The 16,200-nt window shown below is 45.1% G+C and overlaps 1 protein-coding gene across 1 annotated transcript; it reads right to left on the reverse strand.

The window, feature by feature from the left end:
- Nucleotides 1-3,588: 3,588 nt before the first annotated feature.
- On the reverse strand, nucleotides 3,589-6,799 carry ADRB1 (adrenoceptor beta 1). The gene has a single exon (XM_038409815.2). It carries the CDS (start codon nucleotides 6,635-6,637, stop codon nucleotides 5,336-5,338), a length of 1,302 nt encoding a protein of 433 aa, XP_038265743.2. The 5' UTR covers nucleotides 6,638-6,799; the 3' UTR covers nucleotides 3,589-5,335.
- Nucleotides 6,800-16,200: the final 9,401 nt, after the last annotated feature.

Raw genomic sequence — 16,200 nt, forward strand, 5'->3', positions numbered from 1 at the left:
GCAAGGGAGGTTTGCATAATAACAGCTTAAAAGTTATTAATAAAATTTCAACTTCAGATAAGGCTTGGAAAAAAAAGATAAGGAAGTTGTCTTCTATATTTGAATACACTTGCATGCCAAATGACAGAGATGGTGTTTGCAACAGAAATAGTGCATGCTATCAGAAACAAACTACTTATCGTGTTGAATTCCTTGCATGTTGTGGGCGATGTAAAGATGTAATTCTAAGCATTTTAGGCCACACTTACTGAACCAGATTTAGTTAGTTGCAATTATTGCTTACTAATGGCTCGTGCTGGTACTAGATCTATATGTAATCCATGGATGAAAGTGCAATACAAGTGCACACTTTAAGCCAGATTTTTAAAGATATTTAGGTGCCCAAAGATGCAGATAGGTGCCTAGTGGAATTTTCAAAATTGGCTAGGCACCTAACTCCCATTGGCACCTATGAACTTTTGAAAATTCCATTAGATGCCTATCTTTAGGCACCTGACTACTTTTAAAAAATCCAACTCCTCTCCTAACTTGCCTGCATTGCTGAATTCACAAAAAATGCAGGATCTGGTTTCCTTATGCTTTTTACCTGCAAAAAGCAGCTACACTAAGCCCAAATCTTCAAACCCATATGCCTAAAGTTAGGCTCCTAGATTTACATTTACATGCCTACAGAGAAGTAGCTTAATTTTCAAAAGTACTGAGCTCCCAAGGAAGTCAATGGGGGCTACAGGCACTTAGCATCTTTGGCAAACAGGCCACTTCTATTTTAGTGCCTAAAGTTTAGAAGCCTGTTTAGACATCCTGGCCCAACAATTTGAGCCATAATGGATGCAGTCCGTATTCTTACAGTAGATTTTCTGTTTTATCTGCTTTTCCCTTCCCTTCAGGTCTCTATTCTTCTGTTACTTAACTTTTCGGTGCAAGTGTGTGTGTGGCCAAGAGTCTAATGTTTGTACTTTCTTAGTGCAGCTCCTACTGTTAATCCCTGTCTGGTTTTCTTCAAAGTAATATTCATCATGGATGTTTGACTCATTGCCTCCAGAGTAACTCAGCTGTGCTGTAACTCTTCGCAGAGCATATTCCTTCTTTAATACTAAGAACAGGCTGTACTAAGACAGCAATCCATAGTCTTCCCTTCTTCACCCACATGCACACCATACGTCTTCCTCGGTCTGTAAGGTGCTGCTGCTTTTTTTACACTGGACTAGGTGAGTCAGGTATCAGCCATTCAGAGTGTGGGATGGATTATCTTTATTGACTGTTTAAACCTTCAGCCAATTAGAGACCTTCCAATTTTTGAAACTGCAGTATCTAAAGCCTATAGCCTATCTATCAGGTCATTTCTGATTGTCCAAAACACAATGACCAAATCCTGATCACTTTACTCACACAACTGGTCCCATTGAAGTCAATGGGCAGCATTCATCCTACATGTAACTCCAATGACTTTGAGGGTATTACATTCATCAAGGATGAGTGTGGCCCAGTGTATTTTCCCAGGGAGAGCGAGCTGAGCAGGTTTTGGTCCTAAAGATGATCTAAGGCCCCCAGTTCAGCAAAGCACTTCATCATGTGCTTAACTTTAAGTGCATGAGCAGATCCATTGATTTAAGTGAGATTACTGGGATGTGTAAAGTTAAGCATGTGCTAAACTGCTTTTGCTGGATCAGGGTCTAAGTCCATTAGACTCAATCTTTTCTGCCATCGGAGAGGAGCAAATAGTCACTCTATTACCTCCATCATGTATAAATTAATCACATCCTATATTAGTAAGCTGGAGTCAAATTTTGCCCTCAGTTACACCTTTGCAATTCTACTGACTTTTCTGGAATAGCAGGGGTACAACTGAAGGCAGAATTGAATTCTTGGATTTAAATAGACGTCATTAGACCATGATGATAGAACGCATGTTTCATCTGGCAGCTGACCTGGCTTCACTTTGGCATTTAGTTAGCCCATTTCACTTGTTACGAGGGAATTATTAACTGTAGTTCAAGTCTTAACCCCAATGAAATCAGTGGCAAAACTACCTTCTAAAGGCCCTTCAATTTGGTCCTGCATAAAAAAGCATTATCTTCTTGTAATATTAAGAGCACTTTGTATAAAAGATCGTTCCTGAAATTTTAAACATTAGGGCTTGGCTTGTTTCCGGAAGAACTTACTTTCAAAAACCTAGGTTGCTGATTGCTAACTTCACTATTCCTCGGAGTGTTAGAGCACTAACAACAGCCTCACTTTTATTCTGCACATCACAGTAGAGAGGTGTTTTACAATATTGAGCAGTCTGTCTTTTTGTTGCTCTATTTGCCACAGCAATTTCTAGTAATTAAGTATTTATTCAGCTACCTGAATGAAATGCACCATTGTGAAACAATGTAAAAAATGCTGCATTATGATGGAGTTCTATGTTCAAGACACACATGACAGATCTGAATCTGCCACCTTCCCCCTCTCAGCACAGCTGTGCTCATATGCAGAGTTCTGCTGAAGTTCACAGCGATACCAGTGTGACTAGGACACCATTCAATGTGAGTAAGGGTAGCAGAACCTGGTCCCAAATGAATCCACTACTAAGAGTAACATACCATCACAAAATAAGGGCCACATATGCTTTGCTTTATTCACAATATATAATTGTTTAAGCTACAAAAAGTCTTTTTTTTTAAACCAGTCACCTAACTTGTGTGATATAGGACCTGATCCAAAGCCTATGGAAGTCAACAGAAAAGATCCCCACTAACTTCAATAGTCTTTAGATCTGATTCACTGAGTTGAAACCACTTAGGGGGCCTGATTCTGCAACCATTAAAGACAAGGGCAATACTCCCGTTGATTCCAGTGTGTGAAGGGTCAAACTCATTGTGAATTTTGCTTGAAAGTCTTTTTTACAATGCAGCAGAACAAAAGTCTGGAATTGTTTCAGATCATTACACCCTGCAAATTATATCTCCAGTTATATCTTGAACTCAGTGGAGACCTCCATAGACTTCAGTGGGAGTAAGTTCTGGCCCATATAGAACAGGGACTTGACCCTGCTCTCTCTGAAGTCAATGGCAAAAGTCCTTGAGAGTTAGTGACACAGGATCAGGCCCCATCTGTGTGAAATGAAATTATTCTAAGAGTATCATTGACTTCATGATGGAGTACAATGCATAAGTTTCTATTAGACAGAGAATTTTCAGCTTTCAAACCAAATAGAATGAAATAGTTTTGTACTTTTGAATAGTAGGTATCCTGACTCCCAGTCCAGTACACTTAACAATAAAGATTGGTATAACTAAGTAGGCATCATTAAAGAAAACTAATGTTTTCAAAATTAGGCTGGAAACACCTTGTTTTGGCTATTAGTTTAAGAAGTTTAAGAAGTACGCAGCTCTCACTGTAACAGGAACACAACCTTATTTGGTCTAGAAAGACTTCTTTTTTTTTTTTTTTTTTTTTTTTACAATATTGGGTCAGGAAAAGCCATTAGACAGGACTGCATCATTAACCTGATCCACATTTCCGAGCAAAACAAACTCTGTTCTTTCCATTCTAGCTGGGTATCGCTTCTGACCCTATAGAGAAACACTGAACATAACTTGCTTATGATGCAATGACATTTATTGCACATTGACCGATTACTTACACAGTAGTAAATTGCACCAGAGTATAAATACATTATAACACACACACACACACACACACACACACACACACACACACACACACAGAGGGAAAATGGAAATGACACACAAGTGCTAAAACAACAGCAGATTCACGTGGGCACTTGGACATAAAAAATAAAAATAAAAAGATCCTTAAGATACTTTAATTTATAATATAGATACATGTACAGTACCTTGATAAAATAATATTAAAAAAGTAACTCTCAGTAAAATCGTAACATAGCAGACAAGAACTGAAATAGATCTGGGGTTTGACGTTATTTAACCCCCGTTTTATTTGTAATTCGACTTTTTGTGCAAGTAACATCTTTAATTCACTTTACAATTCTTGACACTGTGCAAAAAATGGCTATGTTGCCTTTTTTAAAAATGTGCAGTAATTTTTTTGATACAAGGAATTCATTTTTCCTGTTCATCTGTAATTACAATGAACAAACTGCAGAAGGCTCAATGACTGGAGTGGGTTTTTTTTTTAAAAATACTAATAGTGATACATAAATAAGCTGTTTAATATAAACATGTCTTTTTCATTTCCCCTGTACAATATGCACAGTTTGAGGTAGAAGTTTCTCAGCCTGATTGCTATTGTCTGGCAAGGGAAGATAAGGACAAAAAGTCACCAGTTTGCTGGTGCCGAAGAAAAAAGCAGAAGAGGTTTGTTCAAAATACAAGTATATCAATGTTCAACACTATGTATTTTTTATTCTTATCTGCTTTAGATAACGGGGGAGCCCAGCTACCAAGAGCTTAAAATAAAACTCACCAGAACACAAATACACTTTCAACAGTGACTTTTAGCCATATGCAAAAGTGCTGAACACCTGCAATTCCCACGGACTTCAGTGAGATTTTTCGGCAGTCAGCACTTATTAAAATCAGGCTCTTTTCCTCCATGTGGGACTACTGCTGCAGCTCCCAGAAATAAGGACAGGGATAGCTGATAGTCCTAACCTTTGAAGCAAGGTTAATAACAGCTTGACCCTGCCAACGCTGACGGCAACGGCAAATTTCCAATACTTCAGTGTTTCAGGATCAGGCCCCTCTGCAACTGTAGCCCTCAGAAAAATGTAACCTATTTTCTTATTTCCTTTTCAAATTATTTTCCCTAACTGCCAACATGGAACTCCCCACACAAAGATAATAATAATCCAAATTTCAGAGTAGCAGCCGTGTTAGTCTGTATTTGCAAAAAGAAAAGGAGTACTTGTGGCACCTTAGAGACTAACAAATTTATTAGAGCATAAGCTTTCGTGAGCTACAGCTCACTTCATCGAATGCATCCGATGAAGTGAGCTGTAGCTCACGAAAGCTTATGCTCTAATAAATTTGTTAGTCTCTAAGGTGCCACAAGTACTCCTTTTCTTTTTGCAAATAATCCAAATGCGTTTGAGACAGTTTGTTAATTTCCTTTGTTCAGTGGTCAGTGGCCTCCCGTTTCCTTTAGCTTCAGATGAGGTATGCTGCATACAAGTTCACCTGCTTTTAATTTTAAGTAAACACAGATTCTCTCCACAGCAAGAGATCAGTTTGGTCTGGTGTTTATTAACCAGACTCCTGGTGGGTTTTTCCTCCTTTTTCCTTCTGTTCATTTCCCTTCCTGTCTTTCTTTACGCTCAGTGTCCAGTTCACACAACCCTCTGCCCCCAAACCCGACACACACCCTATCCTTATACCTTGGATTCCAAATAGGAAATTTTGCTATTCCTCTCCTCCAGGCTGGAGTCACTGCCTCCCTGTGTGCCCCCATTGCAATCGGACCACGTCCCTCCGAGGCTGCGCTCGGGGGTGCCCAAAGTATTGATGAAGCTCCCTGGATACTGGGAGAGCTCCCCAGCACTAGCGTGCAACCTCCTGTCAGCTTTCCTGGGGCAGCAGAGCAGCCTCTTGAAGGCCTTGCGGAAGTCAGGGCTGCGGCAATAGATGATGGGGTTGAAAGCCGAGTTGGCATAGCCCAGCCAGTTGAAGAAGACGAAGAGCTGGTCTGGCACCAGGTCCCTGTTGAAGACCTTGACCACGTTGACCAGGAAGAAGGGGAGCCAGCAGAGCGTGAAGACACCCATGATGATGCCCAAGGTCTTGAGAGCTTTTTGCTCCTTCAAGGCCAGGATCCTGGAGGTCCTTCTCCTGCTGGTTCTGCCATTGCCCAGGATTGGCTGATGGTGGGATTGAGCCTGAGCAGGCGGCTGGGGGTGGCTGCAGTAGAACCTGCCCTCGCACCTGTCTATCTTTCTCATCTGCTCTTTGGCCTCCCGGTAGACTCTGATGTACACAAAGATCATGATGAGCAGGGGGATGTAGAAGGAGATAATGGAGGAGGCGATGGCATAGGCCCTGTTGGTGACGAAGTCGCAGCAGCCGGGGTCCTGGTAGCAATCCAGAGCCTGGGGATCTCCATCCCGCCACCAATGCATCATGATGGGCAGGAAGGAGACCAGGGCGGAGATGGCCCAGACGGTGCAGATGATGCCCTTGGCCCGGCCCTTGGTCATGAGGCTCTGGTAGCGGAAAGGCGAGGTGATGGCCAGGTAGCGGTCGATGGCGATGACGCACAGGGTCTCGATGCTGGCCGTCACGCACAGCACGTCCAGCGAGGTCCAGCACTCGCACAGGAAGGAGCCCCAGAGCCAGCGGCCCCGCACCACCAGCGTGGCCCCGAAGGGCACCACCAGCGAGCCCATCACCAGGTCGGCGCAGGCCAGCGAGGTGATGAAGAGGTTGGTGAGGGTCTGCAGCCGCTGCGTGCGCCCGATGGCCGCGATCACCAGCGCGTTGCCCACCACGATCAGCAGCACCATCACGGCCATCAGCATGCCCATGCCCACCGCCCACTGGTGGGAGGGCAGCTCCAGGGGCAGCTGCCGGCTGCCCGGCGGGTAGGGCAGGGTGGAGGCGCCGCTGGGGGGCACGGGCGGCGGGGAGCTGGACCGGTTGGGGGGGTTGCAATCTGGGGCGAGCCAGCCCTCTCCCATGGCTGGGGCGGCTCAGGGCAGCCGGCTGCGGAGCCGGGCTGGAGGCATGAAGGCGAGGCGAGGCGAGGCGAGGCGGGGCGAACCTCCCTCGCAGCAGCCGCCGGAGCGATCTCCCGGCCGCCGCCCGCCGCCGCTCCGGGGCTGCAGCGTGGGTCCCAGCGCCCCGCGGCGGGATCCGGCGCCCCGCGCCCCGCCCCCCTGCGCGTCACGGGCCGCGCAGCCAATGGCGTGGGGGCAGCGGCCGGACTCGCCCCTCCCCCGCCTCGCGGGCTGGGCTCGCAGCGGCGCGCGGCTCGCTCCCGTCCCGCCGGGCTTGGGGCGCGCTGGGTCCCGGCCCCGCGAGGGGCGGCGCGGGAATGGGCGAGCGGGAGCGGCTGCGGGCCGGGGCGTTTCACCGGCGCAGTCACGGGAGGCGGGCAGCGGGGCCGCGCGGTTGATTCGCGGGCGCCCCCTCCCGCGCTTCGGACTCGAACCGCGGGCGGGAGCGTAATTCCGTAGCCGAATGCAGCGGCCCCTTGGGCTGCTTTTGTTGCTGTATGTGAAACCGGGCTGGAGGGAAAGTGCCGCCCGCTTTTCGCTGTAGGGCCGGGCGGGTTAGAGCCTCAGGATCAGGGGCCTGGGGGACGTGACCTAGCAGGAGAGGCTGAGGGAACTGGGATTGGTTAGTCTGCAGAAGAGACGAGTGGGGGGGGGGGGATTTCACAGCAGCCTACAACTAGCTGAAGGGGGGGGGGGGTTCCCAAAGAGGGTGCAGCTCGGCTGTTCTCGGGGGGGGGGCAGGTGACGCAATGGTCTCAAACAACAGCCTGGACTTCTACACAGAGTGCGTCCCTCGACGTGCCCGGGCTGAAAGGGTGAAAAAGCAGCATCGCTTACCCCATAACCTCAGCCGTGCAGAACACGATGCCATCCACAGCCTCAGAAACAACTCTGGCGTCATAATCGAAAAGGCTGACAAAGGCGGTGCTGTCGTCATCGTGAATAGGTCGGAATATGAACAAGAGGCTGCTAGGCAGCTCTCCAGCACCGCTTTCCACAAGCCATTACCCTCTGATCCCACTGAGAGTTACCAAAAGAAACTACAGCATTTGCTCAAGAAACTCCCTGAAAAAGCACAAGAACAAATCCGCACACACACCCCCCTAGAACCCCGACCTGGGGTATTCTATCTGCTACCCAAGATCCATAAACCTGGAAATCCTGGACGCCCCGTCATCTCAGGCATTGGCACCCTGACAGCAGGATTGTCTGACTATGTAGACTCCTCCTCAGGCCCTACGTTACCAGCACTCCCAGCTATCTTCGAGACACCACAGACTTCCTGAGGAAATAACAATCCATCGGTGATCTTCCTAAAAACACCATCCTGGCCACTATGGATGTAGAAGCCTCTACACCAACATTCCACACAAAGATGGGCTACAAGCTGTCAGGAACAGTATCCCCATAATGTCTTGCCAACTTTGTGACTTTGTCCTCACCCATAACTATTTCACATTTGGGGACAATGTATACCTTCAAATCAGCGGCACTGCGATGGGTACCCGCATGGCCCCACAGTATACCAACATTTTTATGGCTGACTTAGAACAACGCTTCCTCAGCTCTCGTCCCCTAATGCCCCTACTCTACTTGCGCTACATTGATGACATCTTCATCATCTGGACCCATGGAAAAGAAGCCCTTGAGGAATTCCACCATGATTTCAACAATTTCCATCCCACCATCAACCTCAGCCTGGACCAGTTCACACAAGAGATCCACTTCCTGGACACTACGGTGCTAATAAGCGATGGTCACATAAACACCACCCTATACGGAAACCTACTGACAGCTATGCCTACCTACATGCCTCCAGCTTTCATCCAGACCACATCACATGATCCATTGTCTACAGCCAAGCTCTATGATATAACCGCATTTGCTCCAACTCCTCAGGCACAGACAAACACCTACAAGATCTCTATCAAGCGTTCTTACAACTACAAAATTCATCTGCTGAAGTGAAGAAACAGATTGACAGAGCCAAAAGTTACCTACTACAGGCCAGGCCCAACAAAGAAAATAACAGAACGCCACTAGCCATCACCTTCAGCCCCCAACTAAAACCTCTCCAATGCATCATCAAGGATCTGCAAACGAACCTGGAGGACGACCCATCACTCTCCCAGATCTTGGGAGACAGGCCAGTCCTTGCTTACAGACAGCCCCCCAACCTGAAGCAAATACTCACCAGCAACCACACACCACACAACAAAAACACTAACCCAGGAACCTATCTTTGCAACAAAGCCCGTTGCCAACTCTGTCCACATACCTATTCAGGGGACACCATCATAGGGCCTAATCACATCAGCCACACTATCAGAGGCTCGTTCACCTGCGCATCTACCAATGTGATATATGCCATCATGTGCCAGCAATGCCCCTCTGCCATGTACATTGGTCAGACTGGACAGTCTCTATGTAAAAGAATGAATGGACACAAATCAGACGTCAAGAATTATAACATTCAAAAACCAGACAGAGAACGCTTCAATCTCTTTGGTCACTCGATTACAGACCTAAAAGTGGCAATTCTTCAAGAAAAAATCTTCAAAAACAGACTCCAACGAGAGACTGCTGAATTGGAATTAATTTGCACACTGGACACAATTAACTTAGGCTTGAATAAAGACTGGGAGTGGATGTGTCATTACACAAAGTAAAACTATTTCCCCTTGTTTATTCTTCCCTTCCCCTCCCTCCCCCCGCCCCCACTGTTCCTCACACGTTCTTGTCAACTGCTGGAAATGGGCCAGCTTGATTATCACTACAAAAGGTCCCTCTCCGCCCGCTGTCCTGCTGGTAATAGCTCACCTTACCTGATCTCTCTTGTTACAGTGTGTATGGTAACACCCATAGTTTCATGTTCTCTGTGTATATAAATCTCCCCACTGTATTTTCCACTGCATGCATCTGATGAAGTGAGCTGTAGCTCATGAAAGCTTATGCTCCAAATAAATTTGTTAGTCTCTAAGGTGCCACAAGTACTCCTTTTTTTTTTGTGGATACAGACTAACACGGCTGCTACTCTGAAAGTTGCAGTGGGGAGGTTTAGGTTGGATATTAGGAAACACTATTTCACTAAGAGGGTGGTGAAGCACTGGAATGGGTTACCTAGGGAGGTGGTGGAATCTCCAGCCTTAGAGGTTTTTAAGGCTCGGCTTGACAAAGCCCTGGCTGGGATCATTTAGTTGGTTTTGCCCTGGCTTTGAGCAGGGGGTTGGACTAGCTGACCCCCTGAGGTCCCTTCCAGCCTTAATCTTCTATGATTCTATGAGTAAACATGTATTAAAACAAAATGTTCACTTTGGACGTTGGACCTGATCCAAACTCCACAGAAGTCAGTGAGAGACTTTCCATTGTGTTCTTTGCGCTTGGGGTCTAGTCCTTTATCACTTACCACCCAAGCACTGAGTTGAGTGTTCTCTAATTCCCCTGGAAAGGCTGATATCATCAACAGCAGGAATGCAATTCCCTCCGCTGTTTTTACTTTTAAGTGATGGCACTAACCCTTGCGGAGGAAACACAGACCTCAGAATCTGTGTCTCACTGCTCCTGATGTGGGCTGGCTGCGCTTTGCACATTTTAGTATTAAATATCTGTTCAGTGCTCTGGAAATGTAGCTCACTATGAGAGTCAAGTATTATTATCATTAAATAATAATAAAACCCTTTGCTAAGTACAGAGAAATTATTTTGTCTTCCCCTAATATTTTATTTTGATTTTTGGTTTAAGTGACAAATACGGCAGGAGCAAAGTACAAAATAACATGTAGAGAGCAATCCGCCCAGCCATGGCAGATATATCAAAGACCTTTCAAACCTGTGCAATCTATGCTGTTCTGCAACGTACTGTGACAAAAATGGTACAGCATCACTGCTTCACACCAGCCCTCAGTACAGCAACAGGGAGGGCAGGCTGGCATGGGGTGGAGGGTCTGAATACAAAGGTTTGCTCACCTGGTTGCTATAGCCCACAATGACTGTGTCAGTGTCCTGCTGCCTGGTGTGTGGTAGGAGATGGTGCTGTCCTTTCGAAGCCCCGCATAGCTCTCTATCACAAGTCCTGTTTATTCTGGCTTTGTGTAGGGCTCCCCTATTCCATCCCTGTATCATTCCTAAGCCTGCGTGTTGGAAGGCTTGGGTTCTATTTCTAGTGCCCTGCAAGGATACAAAATTTGTATCCTCATCCAGTCCGCAAACATGGTCTGTGGATATCCACATCCGTGGATATAAAGCGGATATCTGCAGATTTGCAGGGCTCTGTTTCTGGCTTTGCCCTGGTACTTTGGGCAAGTCTCTCTGTGCCTGTTACCCCAGCCATGGAGCTAATAGTACCACTGAGATGGACAGATGAAATAAGACACAACTGCATAGTACACTTCTTCTTCATTAATAATCACTAAAACAGTTTACATGTGTGGTGTGTGTGTTAGCCCAGTGAGAGAATATCTGGATAACAGATTATATACAAACTCCAGTCATGTTCACAGATACATCCCCTGAAACTGCTACTACTACCACAAATAAGTACTCATTGGGCCTGAGTCTCATTTATATTTATATTTACACCCCTTTACACTGCTTTGATGTTGGAAAATAGCCTGAAAAGTGGGGTAAATATTATTTACTTCTCCTTGAAGGCTCTTTGGCACTGCAGCACAGTGGAAATGAGAATCAGGCCTATTTGTTTTTTTAATCACCATGTGTATTACATTATTACCTGGAAAAAGAAAAGGAGGACTTGTGGCACCTTAGAGACTAACAAATTTATTTGAGCATAAGCTTAGCTCACAAAAGCTAAGACTGCTGAATTGGAATTAATTTGCAAACTGGATTAACATTGAGCATAATCTTAGCTCACAAAAGCTTATGCTCAAATAAATTTGTTAGTCTCTAAGGTGCCACAAGTCCTCCTTTTCTTTTTGCAGATACAGACTAACACGGCTGCTGCTCTGAAACCTGTCATTATTACCTGGGACTTTTACACTTTACTACACTCAGCACAGGAGCAATCGGCGTCTTTATTTTTTCCCCATTTCTATTTATTCAGCTAAGGCTGTGTTGTTGTTCGAGCTCAGGCATTAAAAATCCCCTTCAGGCTCAGTTGTGGTTACAACCTGGGGGTGAATTATTTATGTATTTATTTACACGCTATTTAACCCTGACTAAATGGCCAGGCCAGCTCAGACCTGCCCACTACTCCCCAGCGCTCCTATGATCTTTGGCTCACTGCTCAGCCAGCCCAGCTCTGGGCCTTGCAAGGGTGGAGGGAGCGCCATACACCAAATGCAGAGCAAATAGTGTCAGAAAGGATCATGGCTAACCACCCGTGACAAGTTTCTGCCCATCTGTGTCAGGAGACAAGGACTGTCAATACGTGCCAATCCATTCCCTCCCTGCCTCTTCCCCTCTCCTTCACTGGTCACCCTCATAATTACAGGAATAGTTGGTGCCTGCCTGTCCTCCTCCTGAGTCCCAATAGCAGGAAGAGCCCATTACAGTGGGAGATAAGAGATGAAGTTCTTCTGTAAACATGACCTGCAAAGGGTTTTATTGTTAACTGGTGAGTTAACCCTAGCAAGCTATGTGCTGACTGCCACAAACAGCGAGGATTCAGCGTATCAGTCCATATAACGCTATCTGTTTAGGTTCCCTGAAACCAGGCTGGCTGGATCCCCTTTCAAAACTATCCCACAATCTAGAAAAAAGAAAAGGAGGACTTGTGGCACCTTAGAGACTAAAAAATTTATTTGAGCATAAGCTTTCGTGAGCTACAGTTCATTTCATCGGATGCATTCAGTGAAAAATACAAAACAACTTCAAAATCAGACTCCAACGAGAGAGTGCTGAATTGGAATTAATTTGCAAACTGGATACAATTACCTTAGGCTTGAATAGAGACTGGGAGTGGATGGGTCATTACACAAAGTAAAACTATTTCCCCATGTTTATCCCCTCCCCCCACTGTTCCTCAGACGTTCTTGTCAACTGCTGGAAATGGCCTACCTTGATTATCACTAGAAAAGGTTTTTCACCCTCCAACCTCCCCCTGCTCTCCTGCTGGTAATAGCTCACCTTAAGTGATCACTCTGGTTACAGTGTGTATGGTAACACCCATAGTTTCATGTTCTCTGTGTATATAAATCTCCCCACTGTATTTTCCACTGAATGCATCCAATGAAGTGAGCTGTAGCTCACGAAAGCTTATGCTCAAATAAATTTGTTAGTCTCTCAGGTGCCACAAGTCCTCCTTTTCTTTTTGTGAATACAGACTAGCACGGCTGCTACTCTGAAACCACAATCTAGAAGCATTTCTAAGGAGGTCATTGTCGTATTGTCTGAGCACCTCACAAACACAGATGAATTTAGCCTCACGCATGGATTGTCCCTGTTTTACAGGGGGGGAAAGCATGATGCAGAGGGGTTAAAGCCAAATATTTCAAAGTTTCCAGTAATTTTGGCCCAGCCTGTGACACCTGGGATGTAATTTCCAAAGGGGCTGGACATCTGCAGCTCCCCTTTACTTCATGGGAGTTGTGGGTCCTCAGCCCTTTAGAAAAACAGGCCCTAGATGTCTCAAGTTAAACACCCACCTATTGAGATATCCCAAAGTAGTGGACAGGATAGAAAATCTGAGCCCTAATGAGCTGGCCAAGATCACACAGGCAGGGTACAGCCTAGATCTCCTGGCTGCCACTCCTGTGCTTTAGGTATACAAGACAGTCATCCACCCACCTCTCATTCATACTCATTGTCCTGATGATACCTTTATATCACTAATAAACTACCTTACCTGACTAGTCAAATACTAATTATTATTATAATCCTTTGCCATTCTATATGTCTTAGATGCTTTGCAAAGGTAGGTAAATTCAAGGCCCAGAGAGATTAAGTGACTTGCCAAAGGCCACACAATAAGTCAGAAGGTCCGTAGTCCCTTGGGGTTTCCTGGGATCATTGTTATGCCAGCAGGCATAATTCTGGAATGTCACATGACAGCTGGAGCCAGCATAGCTTTGGGGTTGTCTCAAAAGGAAAAATCAAAGGTACATTTAGAATTTATGTGCTGGCCAGCCCCCTGCCCCTTGCTCTTTAGAGCATTTTGCTGATAACTGGAGGGTTAACTCGTTTTCAGAACGATACCTTTGCAGGTCACCTTTAGCTCTAAATTTCCTGGCTTTTGTGAGTTTCAGATGAGATGCTTAGCATGATTTTAATATAGCTCTTTGTGTGCAAATTATTTAAGGATGTCAGGTCAAGTGGAGTGAGTTCAAAACTCTTGGATGGATTGTTTCTGCCTGCACTTCAGGTCATAGTTTTTAATGAATAGCTAATCTATTTTTTTCCTGGAGGTATTTTTTTTAAAAATAATTAGGGTGGGTCATTTCTAGCAACACACCCATTGCACAGTGGATAACAAATGGACCCCGAGGGAATATAAAATGGAATTTCAATTGCGGGACTCTGTTCACACAAACTATATGAATGAATGTTGAATGTCCCAGGAATTGCAGTAGACTGTGTATATTCTGGGCCTGGATCTTCTGAGCTGCTCCGCAGAGTGTTCCATTGACTTCAATGGGGGCTTCAAGTAGGTGCATGATGATTCACATGGAGCAGCCTACAGGATTGTATACAAATGTCTATATTCACAATTACCGCTTAATAAACTAGTAAAATAGATATTCAATGGGAGGGAGAAACCTAGAGAAAATGTGGTCAAGTACCACCCGGGGTGAGGATGATGCAAGCATCTAGGTAGATGGAAGTGATGCTGAAAGAGACCAAAGAGATGTTGAAAATTAAATATGAGTTTGCAATGACATTTGCGGCTAGGATACATAGACAGAGACATACACCGTGGAGGAGGGAGGTAACAGCTCCTCTCTATTGACTTGATCCTTCACCTGCTGAAGTCAGCAGGAGTTTGAATGCAATTCAATATGTAGCTTGTAATGGATGAAAAGGCTCTCACTGACTGTGTTAAAAGCCAGTCTTGCTTACCCCAAAAGTTCAAAAAATCATGAATTAGATCCCCCAAATCATGTGATCGGGCCCCAAATAATGAGATGTTAAAAACGGATTATCTTGTGATTTTGATGTGTCTTTTGTTTTTATTATTTCTTCCCCTCTCCTCCCCCTTCCTGTGTGTATGTTGGACAATTATCAGTGCTCCCACATTTATTAAGTAAGGTGATTCTCATCCTCACTGCAGGAGCTCTCACTAGCTGCCCGTTAATAAACTTGTTTGTTTTTTTAAATCTAAATTTGGGAATGGGCGTGTATTGGGGGTCACCCTTCAAGTAGTAACTGAGACTGGTGGAAGTCAGAGTGTGACTGGAGTGTTTCTAAATGTTAGTTTGCCGGGGTCAGAGCTGCTGGACCAGCACTGATGCTATAAACAGACACTCAGGGTGTGACCTACATGCTGGTAGGATGTTTGTGAGCAGCCCAGGTTGCTCTACAACCATCAGAGCAGCACCTAAGGTTGTAGGGCAGGCGGTGACACAACCCCTCACAGGTCTGGATTGCACCCTAGAATGTGACAGGAAGTTCTATAGCCTGTGATGTACCAGGGTTCCTTCTGGCCTTGGAATCTCTGAATTGGGGATCAGTAGGAGTTGGGGATCAGACCCTTATTGGTTTTCATCTTACTCTGGAGGATAAAATTTCTGTCCAGACAAACTAAACATATATCTGTCATTCACTCTTCTTTCTTGCTACATAAATCCCTTCTAAATGTATCATACTTCTGATAAACCATTTCACACAGGTTGCCTAAACATTTCCAGCAAAATCAGAAATATCCCAAAAGGCCTTCGATACAAAGTAATCAGACTTCACCTTATCAAGACTGTCCCAGTGAAAAACTGCCACTTGCTTGACTGTATCCATATCCAGCCACGTTAGACATTTGTTACTAGAGAAATAGCGATATGGTGGAATGTTGCCAGAAGATCCACATCTATTGTATTTTTAAAATAAATAGCTCTGCTTTTCTTGACGATTATTTTCCATAAATGCCTCAGCTTCATTTTGGCATTTCTCTAGCAGCAGGAGACAGTTATCCTGTGACAACATGCAATTCCATTGACATTATCTCTTGATTATACATGACAACGTGCCAGATACTGCACATGGTTGTTCTGTGTCAAACAATGCAATGAAAATATAAAACAAATGTGTTAAATAACAGAAGGGGCCGGTTGCACACTAGTACTCATTCAGTAGATGACACCACAAAAACAGAGATAAACTGCCACATATTGTATGTGATTTCAATAGAGTTATCAATTTGAGTTTGACTGGATGGGCCCGGTCCTGTGAGATACTGAGCACTTATCAACTCTTATTGCCTTCAGAGCTGAGAGTGCTAGGTACCTATGGGATCAGGTCCTAAAAAAGCAAAATTAACTTGAAGATGTCTGCACATACACCTGTCCACACACACACACATGCCTTGATTGTAGTAAAAAAACAACAACCCTGCTTCAATATTCTCTAACAATGCAGCTG

This window comes from Dermochelys coriacea, chromosome 7, assembly GCF_009764565.3.
Source record: "Dermochelys coriacea isolate rDerCor1 chromosome 7, rDerCor1.pri.v4, whole genome shotgun sequence".
Classification (NCBI taxonomy): domain Eukaryota; kingdom Metazoa; phylum Chordata; order Testudines; family Dermochelyidae; genus Dermochelys; species Dermochelys coriacea.

Bases quoted from the DNA above. Each gene is read 5' to 3' on its own strand.
- ADRB1 (XM_038409815.2), bottom strand. From the start codon at position 6,637: ATGGGAGAGGGCTGGCTCGCCCCAGATTGCAACCCCCCCAACCGGTCC.